A 26,169-nucleotide genomic window follows, 5' to 3' on the forward strand; every position below is an offset into this window, starting at 1 on the left:
TACCTGGTGTCAGTCCTAGGGACTTGGATAGGCTGAGCCCTGGGGCTTGTAGCTCCCCCTTTCCTGGCCCCATGCCTTCTTTACTGTACCTGCCCCTGCCCCTTATTTCTTTATCCAGATTCTTCTGTGCCTTTGGCTTCAATTAAAGGCGTACCTGCCTCTGCATACCTGACCCCTCCTCCCAGTCCTCTCACTCCCTGGTTCCTAGAGTGACCTATTACTGTAGAATTTGCTTGCCTAGTTCAGTCTCTGCCAGTCACCAGAACAGAGCCTGGCTCCTGCCAAAAGCTCAGCAAGCAATCGTGGGTAAGTGAGAGCCAAACCAGGAGCACACTGCCCCTGAGTCCCTCTGAGAGGCACCCTCGTGTAGACTTAGGGACACTAAGAGAGCAAGAGCATGGGGAGTGGGTGCTAGCCGGGAGAGCATCGACCTTCATGTTGAGCAGTCTGCGCTGCTGAGCTGCAGCAGGACAAAAACCAGATCACATACAGATGTGCCTTCCCTGAGTTTAAGCATGGGTGAGGAGCCCAGCAAGGGGTTTCTGGTCTGTCTGCAGCCAGACTGGGTTAGTCCAGGGCTACCTTGGACTGAAAGGTGATGGCGTGACTCTGGAGCTTGACTCAGAATGGACTGCATGTTGTTGGTGTCAGCAAGAAGTAATGGGCCTTGGACACAGAACTGCCGTGCGATCCATCAGTCCCTATGTTCCCAAGCCATGGCCAGCCATTCAGGCGTGGCCCCTGCGATTTATGGTCCCATTAGGGGACCTTGAAGAAGATATATCCCCAAGGTGCATCTAGGTGCAGTATCAATTTAGTTTTATAGCTCTCCAAATCCAGAGGCCACCTAGGACATGTTTGCAGAGTAAATTATTGGCAAGGTGAAACACCAGTATGGAGTCAACCAGCGGGAATGATTGACTGTAGTCAGACCAGGGCAGGTCCAGGTCTTGCAGGCAGGTCATCCAGTGTTCCTTTTACAATCTTGGGTGCTGCTGTGTACCTGGGGACTGATTAGTCTGGGATTGGGTTGAGCCGGTGCCTAAGGAGCAAACAGTGTCACAGAAGTCCTTGGAGCATCTGGCCTGCTGTGTTCTGCTCTAAGCCTGTGAGAGTGTGAGCAAGTTCTGGAAAGAGTCTGAGCCACAGCATTTCATTTTGTAAAGTGGGAAAGTTCTAGTCAGCCTGCGGGCATGCTTGCATAGAGCTGATGCCTTTCCCAGAAAAGCACTGATTTTCTACCAGAAGCTGGGAGGAAGGGTGAGATGTCTGGGGAAAGAGCTCTGCAGTCCCTGCCCACACTCACAGCTCTCCAGTTTGTGTCCTGCCCAGTTAAAACCCTTGATGTACCCAGTTGGAGAGCCAAGTTGCTGATATGAAAGAGTGGTTCTTAAATTGCAGCATGCTTAGTCATGTCTGGAACCAGGAGAAATACAAGAAATTGGAGAGGGATCCTAGAGGTAGAGGCAGGAAGCTTGGTGCAACATCAACCAGGATGGCCATGTCACATTAACAGCTCCCAACCCCACAGCTGCATATCTCAACTGTGCAATGTAAGCTCAGCTCTTGCCTGCATAGTGCAAAAGTCTCAAGATGTCCATCAGTAAGAGCCATTGTACAGCAAGTTTGTGCTTAGGCCTCAGAGGGTCCCCTGGAATTACCACAAATCACTTGTCACATCTCACTAGACTTAGTGAGTTACCCTAGGGTGACAGGATAGTCCTTCCTTCTGGGCTGTGCCTGAATGGATTATATCAGCTGTAAGCTATGTTAGAGCCCACCCCCATCACAGTGTGAATTGTGAATTTGTCTCTCCAAAACCACAGTACAGGATTCATATTTAAAATAAAGTCCTGGGTCAGTAGTTATGAGTGCTGGGTTCAGTTCTCAGCACCCACATGATGGCTCATAACCATCCTGCCCTCTTCTGTCCTCTACAGGCATGAGGCTTACATATGTGTATGTAGGGAAAACATTCAAACACATAAATCAATCAATCTAAAAAAATTATATGAAAAAAAAAAGTCCCAGCCGATAGGTTTTGCTTCCTACCCTGACCGAAGCAGCCAAAGATGGAGGCCTTTCTGCCTTCCTGAGCAGGAAGAGCTGGAGCCAAGGGTCAGTCCAGATTTAGGGAGATACTCCTGCCTCTCCTTGGCTGCCTCTCCTTGGCATGTACCCTGTGTCCGTTTGTTAGGGAAAAGGGGAGTCCTTATCACCCCTGGAGAAAAAGGAGCCAATCTGGGCAGAACTTTGGGCGCCTGAATGATGGCATTCCTGAATGTTGGTTATAGCTCATCTCTGCCCCTTCACCAGGACTGTCTGAGCCACAGGGAAACTCCCAGCTTCATGGCATGCCTGTGGCAGGCAGTAGTGCCAGAGTCTTGGGTGTGGCCCTAGCATCTGATCATTGTTTCTTTTAGGTTCCAGTATCCAGTCACCGTAATCCCCTGTTAGACCTGGGTGCCTACGACCAACAGGGCCGGCGATTCGATAACTTCAGCTCTCTGAGCATCCAGTGGGAGTCCTCCCGGCCATTGCTGGCCAGCATTGAGCTTGACCAGCCCATGCAGCTGGTATCCCAGGATGATGGGAATGGCCAAAAGAAACTACATGGTGAGCCAGGTCTTTAGCTAGAGGGCCTGGAGCTGGAAGAGATGTGGGAAGGATCCTACACTAAGTTCATGCCTCGGACCTCAGGCGTCATTCAGAACTGAATCATGGAACAGAGAGAGAGTTCGGATCCCCATCCCTCCCTTTTTGAGACAGAGTCTCACTGTAGCACTGGCTGGCCCAGAACTCACTATGTAGACCAGACTAGCCTCAAGACATTGAGATCCACCTGCTTCTGTCTCTTGAGTGCTGAGATTAAAGACATGCCATGACAGTTGGCTGCTGATTTTTTTTTTTTTTTTTTTTTTTGAGATAAGGTCTCCTTTCTATGCAATCAAGCTAGCCTCAAACAGATCTTCTTGTCTCTTGAGTGCTGAGATCTCACACCTGGGTCAGTATACCCAGCTTCACTATTTCTTTAATCCCATTTAGGCATGTGGGGTAGGAACCAGGGGCTCAGGACCCAGAGCAGCCAGATCTCCTGTCTCAGACTCCCTGGCCAAGCCGTGACACTAACAAACTTCCTCAGCTGCCCAATGTTGAGCTTGTCCTTTCAACTTATCTCAGCAACTGTTCTGGACCTGTTAATCCTTACAGGACTAAAAGCCTCAGCAAACTCAGTTACCTGTTTCAAAACTTGAAACTGAATCAGCAGCAGGATGAGGTAGCCCCAAGGTAACCAAGGGGCCTGTGACTGATAATTGTTTCCTGTCTGTGCCCTCAGGTTTGCAGACAGTCTCGGTTCACGAGGCATCAGGAACCACAGCCATCTCTGCCACAGCGACTGGCTACCAGCAGTCCCACCTGAGTGCAGCCAGAGTGAAGCAAGCGGTATCTTCCAGAGGACACAGTGGGTGGGACCATGGGCAAGGCCAGGACGGCTCCTGGTTTTGTGTAACTTCTGTCTGGATTCCGAGGGCCTGGACCTCCCTTACTGGAGATCACTACCTGCTTGATTTTTCCTTGTTTCCCAGCATCTCTTGAGGGCTTCAGGCTAAGGTGCTGCTTGGAAGGGGTTGGGGGAGAGGGATCCAGTGGGTACATTTGAGGAATTAGAAGGGTTCTCCAAGGATGGACCTGTGTGGATGATACCCACCCTGTCAGACTACCCCATAAGCTGCTACTGAAATGGTGTGGAGACAGTAGGTACTTGTGGACAGGGAAAGTGGGGGGCTTGTGTCCTTGAGAGCCAGGATGCTAAGACAAGGAAGCTTCCTCTGGGAGAAATCAGTTACCCTTTGGATGTTCTGATGTTCACTTATCCCTGTCCCAAATGTCCATTCTTTTGTAGAACTTGTTAGCTTTTGAGTGGCCTCACTGGGGCTCCTCTCTGGAGCCTCACACCCCACAGATGACCTTTTAAGAACTTCACTTATGCTTCCAACCTCTCTGGGGGCCAGGGGTTCTCTCTGCCTCCCTGGCATCCCCTGGGTACTAACACCACTTGAAGCTTCCATTCCTGGAATGAGGTTTCTACCTGGAGCATCTAGCTTGACTCTTTTCAGAGGGAACTGGTAGTGTCCATGGTCTTACGGATCTGACAGTGTTGGCCTTTCTCTTTCAGCATGACCCTCTAGTGCCTGTGTCAGCCTCCATCGAGCTTATTCTCGTAGAGGATGTGAGGGTCAGTCCGGAAGAAATGACCGTCTATAACCATCCTGGTGTCCAGGTGTGACCCTTTGCCCACCACCTCTCAAGTGAGGAACTGTGCACTCCTTGCCACCCAGCCTGACCCCTCTCACTCCCACATCTCCCTCCAGGTGGAACTCCACATCACAGAAGGCTCTGGATACTTCTTCCTCAACACAAGTACCCAGGACATCATCAAGGTGGCCTACCAGGACACCCGGGGCGTAGCTCTGGTAAGCCTAGGCATGGGGATCCCAGCTGTCTGCTCAGGCTCACATTATTCCAGGCCTCCCTGGTACTGAGCAGAGCCTTGAGCTTCTGAGTAGCCCTGAAGTTCTGTGGTTCCCGTGCTACCTCTGTGCTTTCTCTTCTGCATCTGCAATTACCCGCACTGTTAATTACCTAATTCTTCCCTTTCAATCAATCTTACGATTCATCTTTTAATTATTCTTTTATTACATAAGTGGCTTTGTGGTAACCCTAAGACGCTTGCATTTCAAAGCTTCTCCTGTGCTCTCTTCACTCCACCACCTCTCCACAGTTCCCACTTCACCCTCTCCTACTCAAGGACCTGATTGGACCTCTGGCATGGAGGAGGAATGGAGCGCCCTGTCTCCTCATGCCCTGAGCTGCTCTTTCTTTCACATCGTCATGTAGTCCAAAGTTACCTTACTTGTACTTTTGGCCCTTTTGTTAACACAGGATTAGAGCTCTCTAGATCCTCTTTTCTTTTCAATGGTTTCGTTTTGTTTTATGTGTGTGAGTACTGCATGCTTGTATGTGTACCAATGTATCAAGTACATTGCAGTGCCCTCAGAGGCCAGAAGAGGGAGACAGATCACCTAGACCTGGAGTTATAGCTGGTTATGAAAGGACATGTGGGTGTTGGGAACCAAACCCAGCTCCTCTGGAATGGCTGCCAGCCAATGCTTTTAGTCACTGAGCTATCTCTCCAACCCCTAAATGTTCTTTCATTAATAGAGCCAAAGAAAGAAAACAAAGAACTGTCCTAAATGTCTACGCATGTGTCTTATGGGGTATTTATGTAGCCGTTAAATGAAAAGTTACTCTTGAAAGGAAGTCCAGAATGATACCTGCACACAGTGGCAACACTTGCCTAATCGGGCATCGCCACTGGGCAGCTCTGAGCTCAAACTCTGCTTCCTCTGTTGAAAGTGTACTTGCCTCATTCCTAGAATCAGGGCTCCCCCTCACTCTGAGGAGGTCCAAGATGACAGGGTAGTGGAGTGGAGGGTGTGTGGCTTCAATCCATGAAGTCTGGTTGGCAGGCTGGCTGTGACTCCCCTTTTGACCTTGCCTTGTTCCTGCGGCTGAGCCCTGAAAGGCTAGCCACAGCAAGGAGGTACTTGTGTTCCAGGGAGGGCTCTGACCCAGGCAGTGACCGAGGCCTAGCACCTCCTTTCAGAAACGCTGGAGTGTGTTGTCCACCCCTACTCCGGCTGTCATGTGCTGGTGTTGGTGGCTTCAACTCCCCACATTTCTGTTGCTCCTGATTTTTCCCTCCACTAGCTCTCTTAGCCTATAGATCACAGAGTTAATGACCCTAAGCTGGACAGAGGAACCAACTGGGTGTGAGGAATGTGACTGGAAGTATTGGACTTGAGGGTTAACTGTGGTGCTGGGTATCAGGAGCTGGTGGGGACAGAGGTAAACCGGAGGGTATGGGATTTAGGGGTTGGGGGACGAGTGGCAGTGTGTGCCTCTGTTGATGCCTTTGATGCTGGCTCTTGTCTGCTCAGCTTCATGTGTCATGTGGAGGTTCTTAGTACGTTACAGATGCGGACAGCCGCCCTCCACCATCATGCTTAGAGTGTTTTCCTGCCTGGGAAGGAAACCAGATAGATAGCTACCTGTTACCTTTGAGCTCTTCCAGACTCATCCCCTGTCCCAGCTTTTACCTAATTTACTACTTATCTCTATAGATTTTCCCATTCTGCACAGTTCCTTGTGAAGCAGATTTGTGTCCCCTGAGGAGTAAAGCCATCCACCGTCTTTGTGGCTTTTTCTGTCCTCTTCAAATTCTTGTGTCTTTTGGATAAATGTCTATTTAGAACCTTTGATGGTTATTCTTTTTTATTAAGTTGTAGAACCAATTATATTCTAGATATAATTCATTCATGAGATGCGATATGCACATATTTTTCATTTAAGGCTTATCTTTTTTACTTTCTTTGTAGCATACTTTCAAGCTTATGTTTTTAATTTTTGGTTAAAATAAAAACTAAGATAAAAAATTATATTTTTGATTTTTTTTAATTCTTGATTTTCTTTTAAAGTAACATTTATTTACACATCTACTGTGTTGGAGGTGAGGGGAACATGCAAGCCACAGCATGTGTGTGGATGTCAGAGGGCAGCATTGGCAGTTGGTTCTCTCTTTCCACCTTGTGGGTTCTGGGGACTGAACTCTGGGTAGGAGCCTTGGCGATGAGCAGCCCTGCTGGTCTGTGCTTCTGCCTTTCCTGACCCCCTGAGGGTCTATGGCCAATGGCACTCCTGATGGTTTGCTCTGTTTGCTTTTAAGTTTTGTCTACACTGAGTTAACTGTGGTGTTTGGTGGGAATCCGGGTCTTCTGTGGCTATTCAGCAGTCCTGGCAGCCTTTGTTCTTTTTCTTCTGCACTGGATGATTCTGGCATCCTTGTCAAAATCCAGCAGAGATATGAGCTCAGTTCTGAGGCCACCAGCTCTGCGTGAGTTCTGTGCGACCCACATGTCTTTGCTTCTGTCCCACCACCGTGTATACATTGCTGCTTCATAGCAAGTTTAACATCGTGTGAGTCTTCTGGCTCTTTCTTCAAGTCTGCTTTGACTGTTTTGCATCCCTTACAATTCGATATACATTCTCAAGTCAGCTTGTCAACTTATATATGAAGCCAGCTAGCATTCTGCCAGGACTTAGGTCGGCCCTTTAACAGTAAACAACCTCTGTCCATGAGTGAGGTATTACCCTGTCACCTCAGCCTCCTTTGATATCTTTTGGTGGTGGGTCTAGTTGGGAGTGTTAAGTTTTATACTAGCTTTGTTAACTTTATTTCTAAGTATTTGTTATTTTTCATGTTAATAATTCTAAGTAGAATTGTGTCTTAAATTTTATTTTTCTCACATCTGGCTTTCTGCATATTAGTCTCATATTCTGTAACCTTGCTGAACTCTTAGGAAGTTTTAGTGGATTCCCTAGGGTGTGTGTGTGTGTGTGTGTGTGTGTGTGTGTGTACGATCATGTCATGTGTGAATATAGGTAATTTGACTCCTTCCCTTTGAATTTGGAAGTTTTGATCTCTTTTTCTTGCCTTATTGTCCTGGCTGCAGTCTCAAGTACAGTGTTGAATAAAAGTATGAGAATAGCCATCACTGTCTTGCTCTAGGTTGTGGGGAGAAAGCTTGCATCCTTCCATCACTAAACATGATGTGGTCATTTTACAGATGCCTGAGATGGGATAGTAGTGTCCACGGGGCTTTTAGGCAAGGCTGAAAGTATTTTTAAATATGTTTGTGAAGATAAAGACAGCTAGCATTCCTCACCCCACCCTCATCCTACCTTGCCTCTGTTAGCTTAGATGCAGATGGGGCCTCTGGGTATTCACAGACTCAGTACCTCCACGGTTTCTTCCGATTCCCAGAGCTTCCAGCAGAAAATGAATGGGTATCTCCATGATGCTGCTTGCTCTACTTCTGCTCAGAACTTTTATCTTACCTGTGAGAGAAGGGTGAGGGTATTGGGCAATAATACTGTTCCCTTGACCAGATCGTAAATCTCTGCTTCCGCCCTGTAAAGGAGTGTGGTCATGCTGTAGGGCTCTGGTCACAAACATGTGAGGTTGTCATGGGTCTTTCCGCTGTCAGACTGGTTGACACTGGACTTAGAGCAGATGCCCACTACATCCCCTTTCTCGCCCATGATTGGTGAGTCAGAGATCAGCTCATATACACAGGTGCCCATAGGCACATAGGCAGTGGTAGTGTAGACCTAAGAGAATTCTGGCTTTTCAGTGACCAACAAGCTGAGGAACCCAAGGATGTGCTTATGAGCAAGCTATGTGTGGTGCTGCCTTATTCCAGTTAATAAATGGCCATCTCTACATCTTGTTTAGATTTAATGAAGAGGCAGTATCAGAAAAGCCAGGTGAGAGGAGACAAGTGGCTCAGGGGAATACTATGGTTGCACCTCACTCCATATTCCTAGCTGTGTTCTAACTGGGCTCTGTGCGAGGTTGACTTACATATGATACTGATAAGGTCAGCACACTCTGTGTCCACCTGCGGGGAGCATCCAGTGCAGCTGATTTAGAGCCTGTGGGAGTCAGTCATAGCAGCTGTGAGAGGGGCGTGTATATACATGCTGCTGGTTGGTCCCAAGGATGCTCCTCTCCCCAGGCTCTCTAATGTGACTATGCACTGGCTCTGCTTATGGCCTGGGGACCTTTCGTTTTTCTGTCCCTCTTTCCTATATGCTTATGTGTTAGGCCTTTGTTTTGAAATCTTTTATTTTGTTTCCCTTTTTAAAAGATTATTTTTAAATTTAGCATTTGAGTGTTTTGCCTGCATGTATGTGTGCAGCAAATGCATTCAGTGCCTGCAAAAGTCAGAGGAGCACATCGGAGCCCCTGGAGGTAGAGTGTCGGATGGTTTAAGCCACCATATGACTGGTGAGACTAGAACCCAGGTCCTCAGGAAGAGCAGCCAGTGCTCCTAGCCACTGATCCATCTCTAACTTTTTAAATTTTTTTCAAAGATTTATTTATTTTATGCATGTGAATATACTATCTTCAGACACACCAGAAGAGGGCATCAGATCCCATACAGATGGTTGTGAGCCACCATGTGGTTGCTGGGAATTGAACTCAGGACCTCTGGAAGAACAGTCAGTGCTCTTAACCACTGCGTCATCTCTCCAGCCCCTGACTTTTTCATTTTTATGATCCTGGGGTCTCCCTAAATTTTCTGGTTGACCTTGAACTCCTTGGCTCCAATGCTCCTCCTACCTCAGCCTCCTGAGCAGCAGGAACTGTGGCTGTGATACTCATACTTTTGCCAAGCGTTTTCATTTGTTCTTCTCTATAAAAGAAGGAATAATTGTACACCCCTCTGTGTGAGTGTGCCTTGTCAAAGCTTGACACTAGGAGGAAAAGCTTTAGTTGAAATTCATCCGCACATCTGGAAACATACCTTATCTTTGTGTCCTAGAGATTAAAAATAACTTCCTGCTATCAAGAAGAAGGGAATTTGAAATCAGGAGATGTGTGTCAGTTGCCGTAGCAACCAACAACAGTTCCTCTTAGATTACCCTTCTTGAGTAAGCTGAGGGTGAACCTATGGCCAGAAGAAAGACCTTTCATCCTGGAGCAAGTGCTCTTCCGAGACTGGTTTTGGCTTGGCTCTGTGTATAGGCAGTGAACCTTTGTTTGTTTGTTAGAAGCTGGAACCTTTGTTTGAAAGACTCAGCCCTACAGTTTCCCCTAGAATCTTCTTCAGACACTGCCATTCTGGGGTTACCTCTGTGTGGGTATCTGTACCCATCTTCACAGGGTCACAGTGGGCTACAGCCATTCTGTCCTATGGCCAGTCTGGCTCCCTGGGAAGCAGCACCTTGGAGGCATGCCTTCTGAGTGTGGCTTCCATCCCAGCAGGTTCTGTGGAAGAAACACTGACCTTGGGTCTCTGCTTTCTCCTCCAACTACTTCAAGGGGAAATCGGGTCCTGTTTCCTTCTTCTCTGGAACCTGCAGGATCTTTCAGGGTGTTGATGGGCTGTGACGGGTGCTCCCAGCTTCCTTCAGAGGGCTGTCTCTGAAGGACACATTTGCACATTTCTTTGGCATTTTGCAGCTGCTAATTAGCAGCATCCTCATTTCTCTTCTTCACAGACAAGAAAGCCCACAGCCGTTCTCACGTAGCTCCTAGACAATGCTTCGTTCTTCTCTATTGATAGGCAGTGGAGACGCCACAGTGGCTCCTGTATGTATGGAGTTGGATTTTCAGTGTCTTTGGAAGAGATGTGAGTGTGTAATTCACACAGCAGGCTATGGTGGAAGTTTTCATGCCCACACAATGAACCCCAGGCTGAGCAGGACTGATTAGTTTTGCTCACACAGCCCCCAGAACCCTCTGCAAGGGACCTGTATTTTATTTTTGGCAGGTTTGCACAAAAGAGTGTTTACCTGATTTAAACTTAAAGCTTCTTCCGTCTCAACCATTCCTCATATTTCATGAGTCCTCTGAGCACAGCCTGTCACTGAGAACTTGGTGTGCCCTGAGTACTTGACACTTCTTTGTGCTGTGTTCATTTGAGAAAGCTTTAGTGCATAATATGATGGTAACAAGGAATAAGGCTCGCAGGCTCTGCTCTGGAGAGCCATATTTATCGCAGGCTCTGCTCTGGAGAGCCATTTCTTTATCTCCTTAGTACTGCAGGATGTGGTCAGCCACGATGCCCTGGGACATATGCAGAAGCATACTGGTGATGAATTGGTAGGAGGCGATGGCTGTAGGGCTTGAACTCAGGTGTCCACATCTTCTGTGAGGCTGGTTGTAGATGGTATGGTGCCTACTCCATACTCTCACCTTTGGGAAGCTTGCAGAGCTGAGCACAGCATGATGTTTTATCCAGGCTGATTCCTGGATACCTGTGGTCTTCATGTGAGCACTGATCATCTCTGTAGACTGCTGGGTGAGAGAGACTGAAGGTACAGGTCCTAGTCCTCTTGTGTGGTCACTTGGCCTACTTCACAGCATCAGAAGAGAGAGAAGCCAATGGTCCAGTGACGGTCAGAAATCTTGCTGAGGTCTTTATTCATCTGAAAATGTCACCTGCCACAATAACTTTGAAGTGTGAACGGGCCCCAGGAAGGCGGGGCTGGTGAGCTCATGGGCCATGCAGCGTCTTAATGAGCAATAATGCATTCATCATCTCCAGATTGATGACAGGACTTCCCCTTGGGCTCAGTACTTGATGACATACTCAGTGGCATTGTCAACACTTAGAAATGAGAACTCTTCCCAGACACCCCCACTGCCTCTTCTCAGTGTTCTTGAATGTCCATCAGGAAGCATGTGGTGACAGACTTGAGAAGTATGAACCACCTACAGTTTAGTGAGGAGTGGTCCAGGGTCCCTGTGTGGCCACCAGCTGTTGGTTGGCTCTCTGTGTCCCTCTGTGCTATTTCTTTGTCTTCGGTGTGACCTCATGTGCCAGTTTCAAAGCTTTGTTACCAGGCAAAGCTGTGAAGTGAGTCCGGGAGCTGAGCAGGCTAGACCCCACCGCCTCCCCACAGTCAGCCTGGCACTGTCCTCTCCGTCTGTCATCCGGAAGGTGACAGAACGTCCATTCTCTGGGAAGCCAAGTGGAAGAGGAATTGATTTCCCCACTGCCATTTTATGCCTTTGTTTAAAATGTGCAAAGTGATTTTTTTTTCTTTTTTGAAGGACATAGGGAAAAACAAAAATGAAAAAGCCCACCCACGTCTGCGTTGCCCACGTGGGTCTGTCGGCAGCGTGTGCACCATGTAATTTCCTCAGGTTGTAAAGGACACACCAGCTCCTGACAGCAGCAGCTCCTGCATGAGCAGCAGCCCAGGGCTCAGGTCATGTTCTCAGAGGTGCTCCTTCCTCCATGCCGGTTTGCATGAGCTTTCTTTAGGGGAAATGTAATAACAGCAAAGCCAGATGACTGGTAGCTTCTCCACCCATACTTAATGTGGCTAGCAGCAACAGCTCAAATCCCACAGCCATCATTTTGGAATGTAAGTATGATTCCCACCCTGGGAATCTTTGTTAATCTACTTTAAGCCATCATATTAAATCAGCCAGGCATACCTCATCTGCTTAGATGTGCCCTGGAGCGCAGTTACACCTGCATGTAGCAGCTTGGCCCAGCTTTCCAATTTTGTCTACACCTGGTTACCTGTGGGCTTAGGCCTTTCTTAGCTTAGCCTTTCCTTACTGGCCTCTCTCCTCTGTTCCTGTTCTGGAAGCTGCTGGCCTTGCTTCTCTGTGAAGGAGGCAGTGCCCCTGAATGGGGCACGAAGCTACTTGGGTCAGATCTCTAGCTTCCCTTCAGGCTGTTTCCACCCATCTTTGAGGCATGGTTTGTTCTTCTGTGTCTTGAAGTTGCAGGACCAGAATCCATAGGGTCTGTGTTCTTTGCAGAGGTCTCCAGAACTTCCCGTTGCTAACCAAGCTGGTTCACGCAAAGCTGCGAATCCATGTCTAATCAAGGTGTAGAGGTTTTGTGCAGGCTGCTAGCCAGACACCAGGCTCTGTGTGAAGTCTTCTGGAAGATACAGGTCAGCATAGAGGGGAAAGGCAAGATGAAAAATTCCACAGTGATGAGAGGATGTCAGCCCAGTGGAGGGAAGATCATACCTATCCAGTGAGGAAAGTGAGGCTTGAAATTAGAGCCAACAATTGAGAGCTGGGGTAAGAGGCAGAAAGTTGGTTGTTTCCCTTTGGTAGAGAACCTATCTGCCACCCCCCCCCCACACACACACACACACAAATTCTTGGTATTGGAACTTGTGATGAGCTTCTTACTGAATGCATTTATACCCTGAGCTCCTCTGTGACAGAATGTAATTGGCAGTCAGTCACTGCCCCCACCCCCTCTCCCTGCCCCTGCCTGCTCAGCTGAAACACATGCCTAGGGGACATGTGACAGGTTCCTGTTTGATGTCAGATGTCTCCTTGAGGAGCCACTGCAGCTGAACCAGTGCTTGGAGCTGCAGTTGCTTCTGAAAAATCTCCACAGCATGGGGCTGCATGATGAGGAAGGATGAAGGGGGCTAGTAGAACTGAGGGAGTGAGAAGACTAGGAAGTCCAAGCTTGTGTTTGTTATTCACCTAGAACTTCTTAGTTGCTTATGACTCCAAGCAGAGCTGGGTTGCAGAGATGGGTAGGTCACCCAGCAGTGGGCAACCTGGGTGGTCTGTTCTCGGGTCCATTGTGCTGTGAGTTCAGAGATGAATTCCCTTTGGCAGCAGCTGCCCCCAGCTCTACCAGCTCCTGACATGCATCTTCATCTGGGGGCGGGCATGCTGCTGTTATTAGAGCTGACCAGGCCATCCTGGGGTTGAAGCTTCCGCTTCCAGGTTACCATGTGTGTGTTCTCATCCATCACACTTCGGTCAAGTCCCCCTCGCCCCTATTTGTATAAAATGCATAAAGTTGAGGTGAATGCTACATGGAGTCCCCCCAGGGGTAATACCCTCTGCAGTTCATGCCCCGGCTGCTGGGGTGCCTGAGGAAAGGTGCCAGAAGGCCTTCTGTGTTCACTTCTTTGAAGCACTGACCCTTTGAACAGAGATGGGACCTGCAGCCTTGTGACCCTGTCGGCCTCTGCTTTGCAGGTGCACCCTCTGCTCCCAGGCTCATCGACTGTCATGGTCCATGACTTGTGCCTGGCCTTCCCAGCCCCCGCAAAGGCCATCATTCACGTCTCTGACATCCAGGAGCTCTATGTTCGAGTGGTGGACAAGGTCAGTAGCCACTCTGCATGCCACCCTCTCTGCTGATGCACATAAAGCAGAGACAGTGTATCCTGGGAGGTGCTTCGCTTTTCTTCCTGAGTCCTGCCCACCTCTGACCACTCCAGGGTGGCTGAACTTACGCTGCCACCTCTGACTCCTGTGCTTCTTACGGACAGTGTGAGCTGACATCCCTACTATATTTCTTCATTCCATTTGTCATCAGTAAAGCTTGACAGTAAATCCTGCAGGGTTGACTGAATTAGCCTTGACTTGGGAATGCATGTCCTCTGCCTCACATAGGTTATCCACCAGCCTGCCACACACCTTGCTGAGCTTGGAGTTTTGACCCGGGTTGGGGAGCGGGGGAAAGATTCTTGGGAATTTCAGAGACAAATGAGTAAAACTCAGTACTGCCAAGTGCTCCTGTGTTGTGAATAAGCAACAGACAGACCTAGGTTTTCCTTTTGTGTGAATGGGAATCTCATTTAGAGCTGAGGTGGCTAAAGCTAGGTTTCCAGAGCTTACTACCCAGTCCCTGTTTTCCTGTGCTGGTGAAAAGGGTAGTGGTTGAGAGTGGCATATTCAGGCAGCTTAGACTTCATAGCTAAAAGCATTATTAGCTCAAAAGCTAAGAGTATTACCCAGCCTCAAATATTCCTGAGTGTTTTCTTATAGAGACAGGCTGGCTGTGTATCTCAAGCTGATCTTTAACCCACTCTCCTACCTCAGCCCCTCCTGATGCTACTACAGCCAGCTTCCCTCTAGCATCCCTCTAGTTTCCTGATGGATGCATTAGGAAATGTGCCTACTGATACATTGTATAGGTTCAGACACTGAGCTCCTCTGTTCCCCTGTGATTCTAAACTGTGTCCTGTTTCCCTAATTCAATTGATTGCCCACTGGTAGTGAGTAGAGTCCATGCCTCATGTTATGGCCAAGCCTTCCACCCCCTGGGCCCTGTAAACTCGTCATTTTTCACTCACTGATTAGCCAAACCCAGACATCATTCTGGGTGCCTTGTACCCAGTTCCTAAGTTCTGATTCAGAGGTTGGTGATGCTGTCTCTGAAAGCCTTGGGTGCTACGTGGTGGAGGAATGATCACTGGGAGACTACCTGAGCCTGTGCCTTAGGTGGAGATCGGGAAGGCCGTCAAAGCCTATGTCCGTGTGTTGGACTTCTACAAGAAGCCTTTCCTGGCCAAGTACTTCACCTTTATGGACCTGAAGCTTCGAGCAGCCTCCCAGATAATCACGCTGGTGTGAGTACTCACAGGAGTCAGGGGGAAGGGTGTCTTGGGGGTGGAGCTGATTTCCGTTGTAGTCTCTCAACAGCTCTTCCTTGGAGGAGATATCTAATGAGTCTTTTTGTCTCAGGACTCTGGATGAAGCTCTAGACAACTACACAGCCACATTCCTCGTGCATGGTGTGGCCATTGGCCAGACTAGCCTGTCTGCAAGCGTGACGGACAAATCTGGGCAGAGAGTCAGCTCTACCCCACAACAAATCGAGGTAGTTCTGCTCCTTTTGCCCTGTGTGGGCTGCATCTTGGTTGAACATGTCTTTCTGGTGACAGGCTAGGATTTCAACTACAAGGAGAAGCCACATTGAAATCTGTGACTTCCTATGTTCTCTGAGCAAAAGGCATAGTCACCAGCTCTCAAGTATGTAGATTGCAGCAGTTAGATGCAGAACCAGAAGGAGCTTGAGATGTTGGCTTCCTTCTGTGGCACAGGGGTCCAGGCAGTTCAGAGAAATGCTTGTGCTTTGTCCCATGGCAAAGGGACAAACAGAAATTCTTTCAGAAGCCATAGACTGCTTTTAACTTGTGTAGTACTAACTAACTCCTACAGTCCTGAGCCTTAGCCTAGGTCCAGAAGGGCCATGAGCACCTACCAGGGCTGTGCAGACAGAAGAGGTCAGAAAGGAGCTTCCTGGGGCAGGTCTTTCAGGAGCTCCAGGGTCCCTACACCATCTCGGTGTGATGCAGTCTATCCTGCATCTAGGTTTTCACGGGCACCCCACTGTAGGAAGAAGTCAGGGCAGCCTGGGTCAGGCCACCTTACCCAAGAATCCCCAGATATCCACTAGCAGCAGCAACAGTACCATCTCCAGCAGGTTTCCGCCACACAGGGGTGGCAGGCTTCATTGATCTGCCTTTAGAATCGGGCAGAGGCGGTTTGTGCCTCCAGATGGAAGTGTGCCTTCCTCCTACTGGTGGTGAGGAATTCGTTTCTGCCTATAAATAGCTCAACCCAACCAAGACTAATTCTCAGCACAGAGCAGTCTCCATGCTCTCCTCGGAGCACTTCTTACATGCTTGACAAGTAGGAACTTGTGGGGGCTGTGGGGCAAGGATGGTACAGAAATGGGGTGTCCACCTTGGGTACTGACTGTTCCTGAGCCCTTCCTCTTACAGGAAAATGGTACAGCTCTTGAAGTAGAGCCCTGTTCCAAGATAGTTTGCTTTCAGTAGTGCTAGAGGCAGCTCTCCAAAGAGGGAGTAGTCAGGACTCTGGAGATGAGAGCCAGTCACAACTTCAAAAGTCACCCTCAATTACCAGAGAGCTTGTCAGGCCTCAAATCACAGAAATCCACCTCTGGCTCCCATAGGTCTCAGGTAGATCAGACCAGAGAATCCCTGACAAGTCCCCAGCTGCTAACTGGGGCCCACATCGAGTCCTGCACTGAGAGATTCATGGGTTTCTCAAGCACTGTGTGGTGCCCCGGCCCCTACTGGTTACCCTCAGCTGAGGGATGTTCATACCCCATGTTCAGTGCATGTCATGTACAGCCAGTGCCAACTTGCAGATGCCAGTGCCTTCTCTCTTCTGTCTCCACATCCAGGTCTTCCCCCCATTCAGATTGATACCCAGGAAGGTGACACTGATCATTGGAGCCATGATGCAGGTGGGAGCCACTGTGGGTCTACACAGGCCTTCACTGTCAGCATCTCACCCTTGAGGGATGGTGAGGACTCTCCAGCATGGCAGGTGCTGATGAGAGCCACTGTTTCTCACTTCTCAGATCACCTCTGAGGGGGGCCCCCAGCCTCAGTCCAACATCCTCTTCTCCATCAACAATGAGAGTGTGGCAGCAGTGAGCAGCTCTGGGCTGGTGCGTGGGCTCATGGTCGGCAATGGCTCTGTGCTGGGAGTCGTGCAGGCAGTGGATGCAGAGACTGGCAAGGTCATCATCGTCTCCCAGGTATCTCACATGCCACTGATGAGTGGCTCTTGGTGTGGTCAGTTTTCTGCTCGGTTTGGTCTCTGCCTTTTTGAGGACATCCAGACCTAAGATGGCTCTTCTACAGACTAAGTCTCTTAGGTTCTTCCAGCTTCTCTCTGGGATAAGATCTCTACTATCCCTAGACCTACAGGTTCTCTGGTACATGCTGCAGAACACTGATCTCAGAACTTGGCATTCCTCGGTTTATGTTTTGCTACCTTCTGCCTTTGCAGATGAATTGTGTGACAAACCTGCTAGTGGCCTGTGGCTGTTGTGATTCTGAGCCTTGGCCCAGGACTCACTGAGGTCAGAGCTCTGAGTCCTTTTGTGCACTGTCTGCAGTGGCTCCTGAGCATGTGGTGACAGGATGGAAAAGGCCAGTCCTGATGAGATGCTCTGTGTGTGACCCTATATGCCTGGATTCACAGCTGGGTGCTAAAAGCATGCTGTACGGTTGCCAATAATTCTAGACCTGGATTTATCGTTCAGTGTTCTGCTCGTCTCTTCCTTAACCACTGGCCCAATGGCTCTGGCTGTCTAGGTTCTTTGGTGGACTTTTTATTTTTTTGACCAGCAGAGAAGCTAGAAGCCCCAGTGGAAGCAGTTGTCTTCCCCTGGAGGCTCTCCCTGACCCACACCAGTGATATTGTTGACAAGAGGTGACAGTTTTCAAAGGCTGACAGCGTCCCTTTCAGGAATGCAGTGGGGGGATCATTTCTGCTCCCAAGAAAGCCTGATGATAAAATCAGAAGAGCATCTGGATTCCCTGCCACCTCCACCTCCTTTGCCACAGTGGCTTACACACAGGCATCCTGGAAGACTCCTGTGATTCCGCTCATAGAAGAGCTCATGTGTGCAATGACAGGTAGTTCATTCAACCCTCAGTCACCCCATCCCTCCAGGAGGCCCCTTGTGGGCAACCTGTGCCACTCTCTACACTGGAAGCAACTAAGCACATGCCTGGAGGCCTGATGAATGGCCATCCCCATGGGCCTGGTAGTCCTGGTTCCCTGAGGCTGACTTTGATCCGACATTGAGTTCATTGATTGGCTCCCTTTTCTTGCCGTTTCAGTATCTGCCTCCAAGAATCCAAGTTAAACCACAAAGTCTTTCTGAATGGCAGAGGCAGCCGTCCCAATTCTGTGTATCGATTTTTGTGGAGATGGCAAGGAAGCACTAAGCATATAAAACCGTCCCAGTGGTGCCCAGGGTTCACACGGGCATCCCAGAGAGTGAAATGAAAGACTCCAGCATGCCCTGCTCTGTTTCCTCTGTACAGAAGACTGGCTTCTGAAGCTGGCTCTTTTAATCTCCTCTGGTCAGGCAGAAGGCACAGCCCTGGCCCTCCCCATGCCCTTCTCTCTACTCTTGCCCTGGATCTCCCAGATGTACCTTCTCTCTGGTCTCACCTTGCTAGGCCCTCTCCTTCACCTGTCTCCCATCATGGTCCTTGGCAGGATGTGGGGGTTGTGTCCCCAGCTATTCTGAGAAGGCTCAGCCTGTAGTTTTCACATCCACACTGGGCATATGATTCTATCAAATGCTGCTGGCTCCATCTGTCCAATCCTGAACACAGCAGCATCTTAAGGCCAACGGGTGATTCAGAAACAGCTGGAACTGAGCAGTGAGAAAGATCAGGGACAAGAAGGACTTACTGGACCCTTCCTATGAAGCAAGCACTTACTTGCCTAAATAATGGCACTAGGCAATGTCTTTTCTATTGCTATGACAAAAATACCTTAACCAAGGCAACCTTTAAAAGAAAACATTTAATTGGGGGCTTGCTTAGTTTCCAAGTATGTGTCCATGTCCATCATGACAGGGAGCATGGCAGCAGGCAGACAGGTATGGGGCTAGAATAGCTGAGAGCTTACAGCTTAGCCATAACCACGAGGCCACGAGGAAGAGACTAGAAATGTCATGGGCCTTTGAAACTTCAAAGTCCACCTGTAGTGACAACAAGGTCATACCTATTAGTGCTTCCCAAACAGTTTCTCCAACTGGGGACCAAACCCTGAAATATGGGAGTTTATGGAAGCCATTCTCATTTAAACCACCACAGCAGAGAAGGAATATGGGCTCTACACATGCAGTGTCTAAAGGGCTATACACCTTATTAGTCCAAGGTTCCCATTAGTTAGCAGCATCTGAAGAAGCCAGTGCAGGAGGAGTTAGTCTTTGGTCGAATTAGTTGATACATGGAATTAAGGATAAAGGAAGGGTAAGGCCTGTTGCTATCAGATGTCCTGGTTCCTCTATTCATCCCTGTATCCTGGTGAGTCAGAGAGGCAGATAGGCTAGGTACTGGAGTTGGGAACATCTGAGGCCTGTCCTGAGAGGTCCACACAGCCTAGAGAAGAGCAAATCGGGTTCTTGCTGCCAGCCTGTGGTGCTGATTGCAGCATCTGGATTAAACAGGATAGAGCTGCAGGGCCAGGACCAGACTGGGACTCCCAGGGTGTAGGGAGAGAAAAGGCCGGTCCCATGGAGTGAGCCATCCCCAAAGCAAGACCTCCTCAGGCAGATACTCATTCAGCAGCTAGGCTGACACCTGGCCATGACACCAGATCATGGGTCTGTGGTACCTGTTCTGTCATGTATGTTCCATACACTTATCCCATTGGGTGATTGCAGTAGTACTCGAGGTGGGGTTGGCTCACATCACAAATTAGCAGAAGGGTCATTCTGTCCAAGGTCACACAGCTGGATGTGGTTCTGGTGCCTTGTAGCTAGGCAGGTGCCTCCTTCCCCTGGAGGGTTCTTAACACTTGAGATGGCCTGAACCTCTGCTCTCTTCTAGGATCTTGTCGAAGTGGAGGTGCTACAGCTCCAGGCAGTGAGGATCCGTGCTCCGATCACACGAATGAGAACCGGGACCCAGGTGAGGTGGGAGCCTGATAGTTCAGGAGGCCTTATACTCTGGGCCCAGGCTCTTAACAGGCCACTGCTGGAGCATCATGTCGTGTGAGGGAACCACCTCTACCCTTCATGCATGGAGCGTGTTGATGTGTGGGGAGGTGCTCAGACACATACAGCACGGGTGTTACACTCACCGCCGGACTCTAAGTTTGTGATTTCTTCACTGATCCCTACGAGTTTCTGAGTTACTGCCTTTCTGTGGCTAGGCTGACACCTGGTCTGACACACTAGGTCATGAGTCTGTGGTACTAGCTCTGCCATGTATGCTCCACACACTTGTCCCATTGGGTGATTGCAGTAGTACTTGAAGCGGAGTTGGCTCGCCTCACAGATGAGTAGAATGGTGCTATTCTGCCCAAGGTCACACAGCTGGATGTGGTTCTGTGGTCTCTTAGGGAATGCGAGTCTCCTGAACAGTGGAGTGACATTCTCTTCCATCCTCTGTGCTTACAGTTATGCCTGGGTGACTTACAACACCTACTATGCTGTAAGTGCTTCTGTGTGGCTGTCAGACCGCATTGCATAGGGAATAAAGATGAGACAAAGTCCAAGAGTGTCTCTGACTGACACAGTCTTTTCTGCACTGTTTTGGTGCATGACTGAGGAACCTGGGGTCATAGAGGTCCAGTGGTAAGTGATGGGCTAGCCTGGCTTGGCGTCCTTTCCTTACTGTTAGCCACATCACCCTCGTCAGCAGCAGGCGCTCAGCAGGTGGTAGTGTTCACCTCACTGTATCCATTCCCAAGAACAGTCTCCCTGCTGAAGCAGGAGAGAAGCCCGAAGGCATGGGGCAGCTGTGTGGTATTGTAAGGTAAATTTGGGCATCTTAGAGCTCTAGGGCCCATTTCAGAAAGGAACCTTACATACACAGCCTTTTCCCACAGTAGCAGGGAGTGAGAATTAATCTGGACTATGTGTGTTGTTTGCATTGTGTCAAACTTCCTGATCCTCTGCCCTGGCCTTGTCGGGTTAAGAAAAAGGAGAGCACAGTTTCCACTGCACAAGGGAGGCAGGAAAGCTTTGGGGCCAGTGGGGATGGAGATGTCAGGGAGTGGGGTACCCAGTGCTGCTGGAACCAGCAATTACAGGGCCTGGCTTCCCACAGATGCCTGTCTTTGTCACCGGAATCACCAGCAACCAGAGCCCTTTCTCCTTTGGCAATGCTGTGCCAGGCCTGACCTTCCACTGGTCTGTCACCAAAAGGGATGTCCTGGACCTTCGAGGGCGGCACCATGAGGTAACCTCCCAGAAATCCCAACCCCTGTCTGAATCAGCATCCTTGCTGGGTGAGGGTCCTACCACATTGCTGCACAGGAGTCTACACATTGCTGTTTGGAGATGTATCTGTCCCTGTTCTGTTTCCACAACAAAATACCACAAGTGGGATACTTTATGGAGAAAAGGAGTTTATTTAGTTGTCAGCTTGGGGAGTTTCACAGCATGGTACCAGTGCTAACAGTGTCCTGATGAGGGGCTGTGGGTCACATCACAGCAAGGCAGTCATGGCACATGGCAGTTGGTATGAGAAGTGTAGAGAGAGATGGAATGATGAACCAGAAAGCCAGGGCTTGAAAAGAGAAGAGTCTGCCTCGTGTGTGTGTGTGTGTGTGTGTGTGTACTTACCTACATCTGAACACACTGTTAGGGATTAACAGGAATCCCTCAAAGTCTATGACGACCCCTTTTGAGGACAGTGCCCCAACAGCAGTCACCTTGTTCCCTTCCACATGGTCTCCATCACTTCTTGTGCCCAAATTTACAATAGAAGAACCCTAGGGGACAAACCATAGTCAGGTGGCTGCTAACAGAAGGCAACACGATGAACAACCTTGCAGGAAAGTCACTGGACTTCCAGAAGGCTCTGGGACAGAACATGTAATTTTGCTCTAGCTTTTTGTCATGATGCCAGAAAGTCCCGGGTCTTTGCTCTGATATAGCTCAGGGCAAACTCCTGTCTATCAGCCCTCCTTCAGGATCCCAGTCACCCCTAAGACCTTGGAGCTGGACAGGAAAAGACTTGGAATTAAAGCCCATGGACAGCAAAGGATTTGCTTAAGGCTTGCCCAGCTAGGGAGAAGTGAATAGAGTACCAGCTCCTATGGCTGTAGGCTCTAGGCACAGGATCCTTGGTTACAGTGTCCTGAGGGAGGTTGCCATAGAAGGCCATTCTGGTCTTTGCCACAATGGTGGAGCTGACAGCAGGAGAAGGCCAAAGCCATGGAAGAATTCCCTAATTCCCCAGGTTTACACACCATAGGGCCCATGCTTGTTAGGGCCTTGGCCCCAGTTCCAAGATATTGCCCAGATTGTTTGCATAAGACACCAGCAATGTGATTATTCAGGTACTATGTATCAGTGGCTCTGCAAGAAACCCTGCATGGCCCAGCATGCTTTGGAGTGACTACTGACACACCCGTGCACACAGAGTGCTTGGGGACATGCTGCTCTAAAGACAGTGGCTCGTGTGTGAACACAGAGCTTTCTAAACACCGCCCCCTCATGCTGAAATGTGGCTGGTGGTGCTGGAAGGACGTTGTTTCACTCTGGGTTTGCCCTCTGACCCTGGCAGCAAGACAGTGGCTTTGAAAAATGTCAGATTCCATTCTGGGATCAGTGTGTCTATCTATCACCTTCTGAGGATGCTGGGGCCCCCAGGCCTCTGTCCTGGAAACACATTTGATGTCTTTCCCAGGTATCTATCCGGCTCCCACCTCAGTATAATTTTGCCATGAATGTGTATGGCCGAGTGAAAGGTCGGACTGGACTTCGGGTTGTAGTCAAAGCTCTGGACCCCACAGCTGGGCAGCTGCATGGTCTCGGCAAGGAGCTCTCAGATGAGATCCAAATTCAGGTAAGGGGCTGGGGTCAAGAGCCACATGAAAGGGAGAGAGCGCTGGTGACCTGAGTCCTAGGATGGGGGCTTTGTGCCACCGCAGCCATGAGGGCCTCCTAGACTGCTGAGGAATTTGAGGCATACATCCTCAGTCTCCATTATTCATCAGGGCAGGAGGCAGGTGGAGAGAGGAGAGGAGAGTGTACAGAAGGTGCCAGGGAAGGCAGAGATAAGCCTGACTACAGCTCCAAAGGGGAGAGGGCTTGGCTGGTAAATAACCTGTGCAGTGGCCTAGAGATGCCAGAAATGCAGTTCACTCTTAGGTCTGGGAGCATCCTGATATTGGGACAGGAGCCCATCACGTCTGAAATTTAATCCTGTGCATTTATTTAACAATCACTTCTAGACTTCCTAATAGAGGCAGGCTTGCTTTTCTCTGCTTCTGAAATTGACACCTCCAACGAGGAGTCCAACAAACAGGCAGCCCACTTGTGGATGAACCAGAGGCCCAAGGAACAAAGGATCAAGGCCACACAGGGCTGGAGGAATTGTGTTCTGTCCTGTAGCAAGGGAGGGCCTATGGCCCCACCGAGAACAACTCAGTCTGGCTTCGAGATTCCCCTGTTAGAGCCTGTTGTCTTCGTGTTCGTTCTCTCTGTCTCTCTCTCTGTCTCTGTCTCTGTCTCTCTCTCTGTTTCTGTCTCTCTCTCTCTCTCTCTCTCTCTCTCTCTCTCTCTCTCTCTCTCTCTCTCTCGCTCGCTCGCTTTCTCTCTCTCTCTCTCTCTCTCTCTCTCGCTCGCTCGCTTTCTCTCTCTCTCTCTCTCTCTCTCTCTCTCACACACACACACACACACACACACACACACACACACACACCCTTTCCTCCTTCTGGATGAGTCTTTGTATCTCTAGGTCCTGTAAAACATGGAGTTAGGCTAGAGAAGTAGCTGTTAGTAAAGTTCTTCCTGTGCATGAGGATCAGAGTCCGGTCCTTAGAATCCATAAAAAAGCCAGGTGTGGGCCTAGAGAGGTGGCTCCGAGATTAAGAGCACTTGTTGCTTTTACAGAAGACCCAGGTTCAGGTCCCAGTACCCACATGGTGATTTATAACCATTGCAAGGGATCTGATGCCCTCTTCTGACCTTTGTGGGTACCAGGTACACATTTAGCCAGTGTCATCTCATCTGCAAGCCCCAGGCCAGTAAGAGTCTGTCGTTAAAAATAAGATTGACAGTACATAAGACATAACACCTGAGGATAACCTCTAACCTCTGCACCAACACATGCATGAGCCTACACACAGAAGCATCCTCATAGGCCCGTGTACACACATGTGCACGTGCACACACCCCCCTCTGATAGAGCAGTTGATAACTTGCCTCTGGAGAGGGTGTTTCGATTCAAGGGCATCTTGCTGCTGATCTGGGATTCTGTAACCCCTGACACCTTGTAAGCTACAAAGAAAAACTGAAGGTATCCCCTGAGTACCAGGAGAAAGAACAAAAGGTTCACACCCCCTCCTGGAGAAGAAATGAGCTTTTCTCCGTCCTCTCTTTCCCTCCCCCTCACGCATGCTAAGCTCCGGGACAAAGAAGCTGATTTTCAAAGAAATAACTATTCTCTTCTATTGCCTCTTCTCTCACATGTGCATGCGCTAACGGAAGCAGAGACCTGCGCTCACACTCACACAGGGACACATAGACAGTGTCTACACAAAGGCACATGCAAGTAACAGACAAGTGAGTTTAGAGGTTTCCCCACTCAGATACAGACAGACACAGTTACAAAGAACACATGACTTACACGCAGGACTTAACAGTTTTGAGTCTGAGTGGGTCTGTGTCCATTTTCCCTCCTTAACAGCCACTGGGGCTATAGTAAGCCAGACCAGGAGATTGGGGACCAGCCCACAAGTGTGTTTTGTTGTTGTTGTTGCCAGTATGGTTTTGCCACATGGCAGAAACAGCAGATAAATGAAGCCCAGCTTCCCTGTACTTGAAGCCCCACTCTCTAGTTCACCACAGTGCCCCACCACTCCCTGGTGCCTGCCCCACAGATGCTGTTTCCCAAGGTGCTGGTCTGTTGGCCTTCTCACAGCTGATGGTAAAGTGAGTTTACCTCCATCTAAAAAGAAGATGCAAAAGATGGCCTAGTAGGCCATCACTGGAAAGAGAGGCCCATTGGACTTGCCAACTTTATATGCCCCTGTACAGGGGAATGCCAGGGCCAAGGGGTGGGGGTGGGTGGGTGGGGAACTGGGGGGGGGAGTGTATTGGGGACTTTTTGGATAGCATTGGAAATGTAATTGAGGAAATTACCTAATTAAAAAAAAATAAAGGAAAAAAAATTAAAAAAAAATAAAAAGAAGATGCGCTTTAAGGGAATAGGAGTAAGTCTGCTTGTGGGTGAACCCACTGTGCAGCGAGGGCCTCAAGTCAGTCAGTGGGGCCATTCCATGCTCAGGAGCACCTGTCTGTGTAGAGATAGCCTCTGATTCTGCCCCAAGTGCTCCTGACACCAAAGCCCTCTGGGTCTTTCTGAGGCTGTTTTTCAACTCTCCCTTTGGGATGAGGCCTTTTGCCTCAGGTCCAGTCTCTAGAGACAGGTGGTTCCAGAACCCACAGGGATCTGCTGTAGAGATCACAGAGGTGCCAGAGGAACAACTTGAACTGTTTCCTCCTCAGAGAGCTGCCCATCTGCTCAGGATCTGGACTGTCTAGATGTTTATACCCCTTGGGAGGCCCATCTGATCCCGTCAGAAGCTGAGAGTTGAGCGCAGTGTCAGAATGTGTGGGCCCTTGAACCAGACTGGAAGCAATCTAAAATCTAGCAGCTCTAGGAGACTTTAAACAGCAGGACTGGGGTGGTAATGGGCTATATGGAGAAAGGATCAAATTCTCCTCAAGGCCTCAGAATATCTCTTGAGTGAAGGGATCATATTTGGCCTGGCCTTGTCATACCCTAAAGGCCTGCCCTCTCTATCACTCCCCAGGCCACCTGGAAGGTACTAAGAGCAACTTCACGTCTCTTCTCAGCCCTCACTGAGGGAGAGCAGATGCTCAGATTGGATGTGGGTCTGGTTGGGGTAGGAAATATGGCTCACTCTTTTCCAGGTATTTGAAAAACTGCGGCTGCTGAACCCTGAAATAGAAGCAGAACAAATACTAATGTCACCCAACTCATTTATAAAGCTGCAGACAAACAGGTTTGTGACTCAGCTCCTGTTTTCTGCGAGGACACTCTCGTCCCATCCGACAAGCCATTTGTCACAGTTGTCAGGTGCCCTGGGTGCATGCAGGGGATCTTTCAGGGTGGTGTGCTTGAATTAGGGTGGCTTCTGCATCCCCCTCCTCTGTTCTTCCCAGGGATATGCTTGATTCTACCATAGCCTTTCAGGATCCCTCTTCTGTTCCCTGTAGCCAAAAACCATTTTATGAGCACTGTCGAATTCAGTCTTTAAAAGGG

The 26,169-nt window shown here is 49.3% G+C and overlaps 1 protein-coding gene across 1 annotated transcript in view; it reads left to right on the forward strand.

The window, feature by feature from the left end:
* Positions 1-26,169, forward strand: part of Nup210 (nucleoporin 210) — a 101,676-nt gene that overhangs the window by 57,687 nt on the left and 17,820 nt on the right. The window contains exons 17-29 of the mRNA XM_085840295.1: positions 2,424-2,616; positions 3,338-3,444; positions 4,178-4,282; positions 4,374-4,475; positions 13,607-13,735; positions 14,858-14,985; positions 15,101-15,236; positions 16,572-16,634; positions 16,752-16,931; positions 19,753-19,833; positions 20,977-21,108; positions 22,564-22,722; positions 25,818-25,909. Coding sequence (XP_085696421.1) covers positions 2,424-2,616; positions 3,338-3,444; positions 4,178-4,282; positions 4,374-4,475; positions 13,607-13,735; positions 14,858-14,985; positions 15,101-15,236; positions 16,572-16,634; positions 16,752-16,931; positions 19,753-19,833; positions 20,977-21,108; positions 22,564-22,722; positions 25,818-25,909 — 1,607 coding nt within the window. The remainder of the gene's footprint in view (positions 1-2,423; positions 2,617-3,337; positions 3,445-4,177; positions 4,283-4,373; positions 4,476-13,606; positions 13,736-14,857; positions 14,986-15,100; positions 15,237-16,571; positions 16,635-16,751; positions 16,932-19,752; positions 19,834-20,976; positions 21,109-22,563; positions 22,723-25,817; positions 25,910-26,169) is intronic.

The sequence above is a fragment of the Mus caroli genome, unplaced genomic scaffold, assembly GCF_978045245.1.
Source record: "Mus caroli unplaced genomic scaffold, Mus_caroli_1 scaffold_7, whole genome shotgun sequence".
Taxonomy (NCBI): domain Eukaryota; kingdom Metazoa; phylum Chordata; class Mammalia; order Rodentia; family Muridae; genus Mus; species Mus caroli.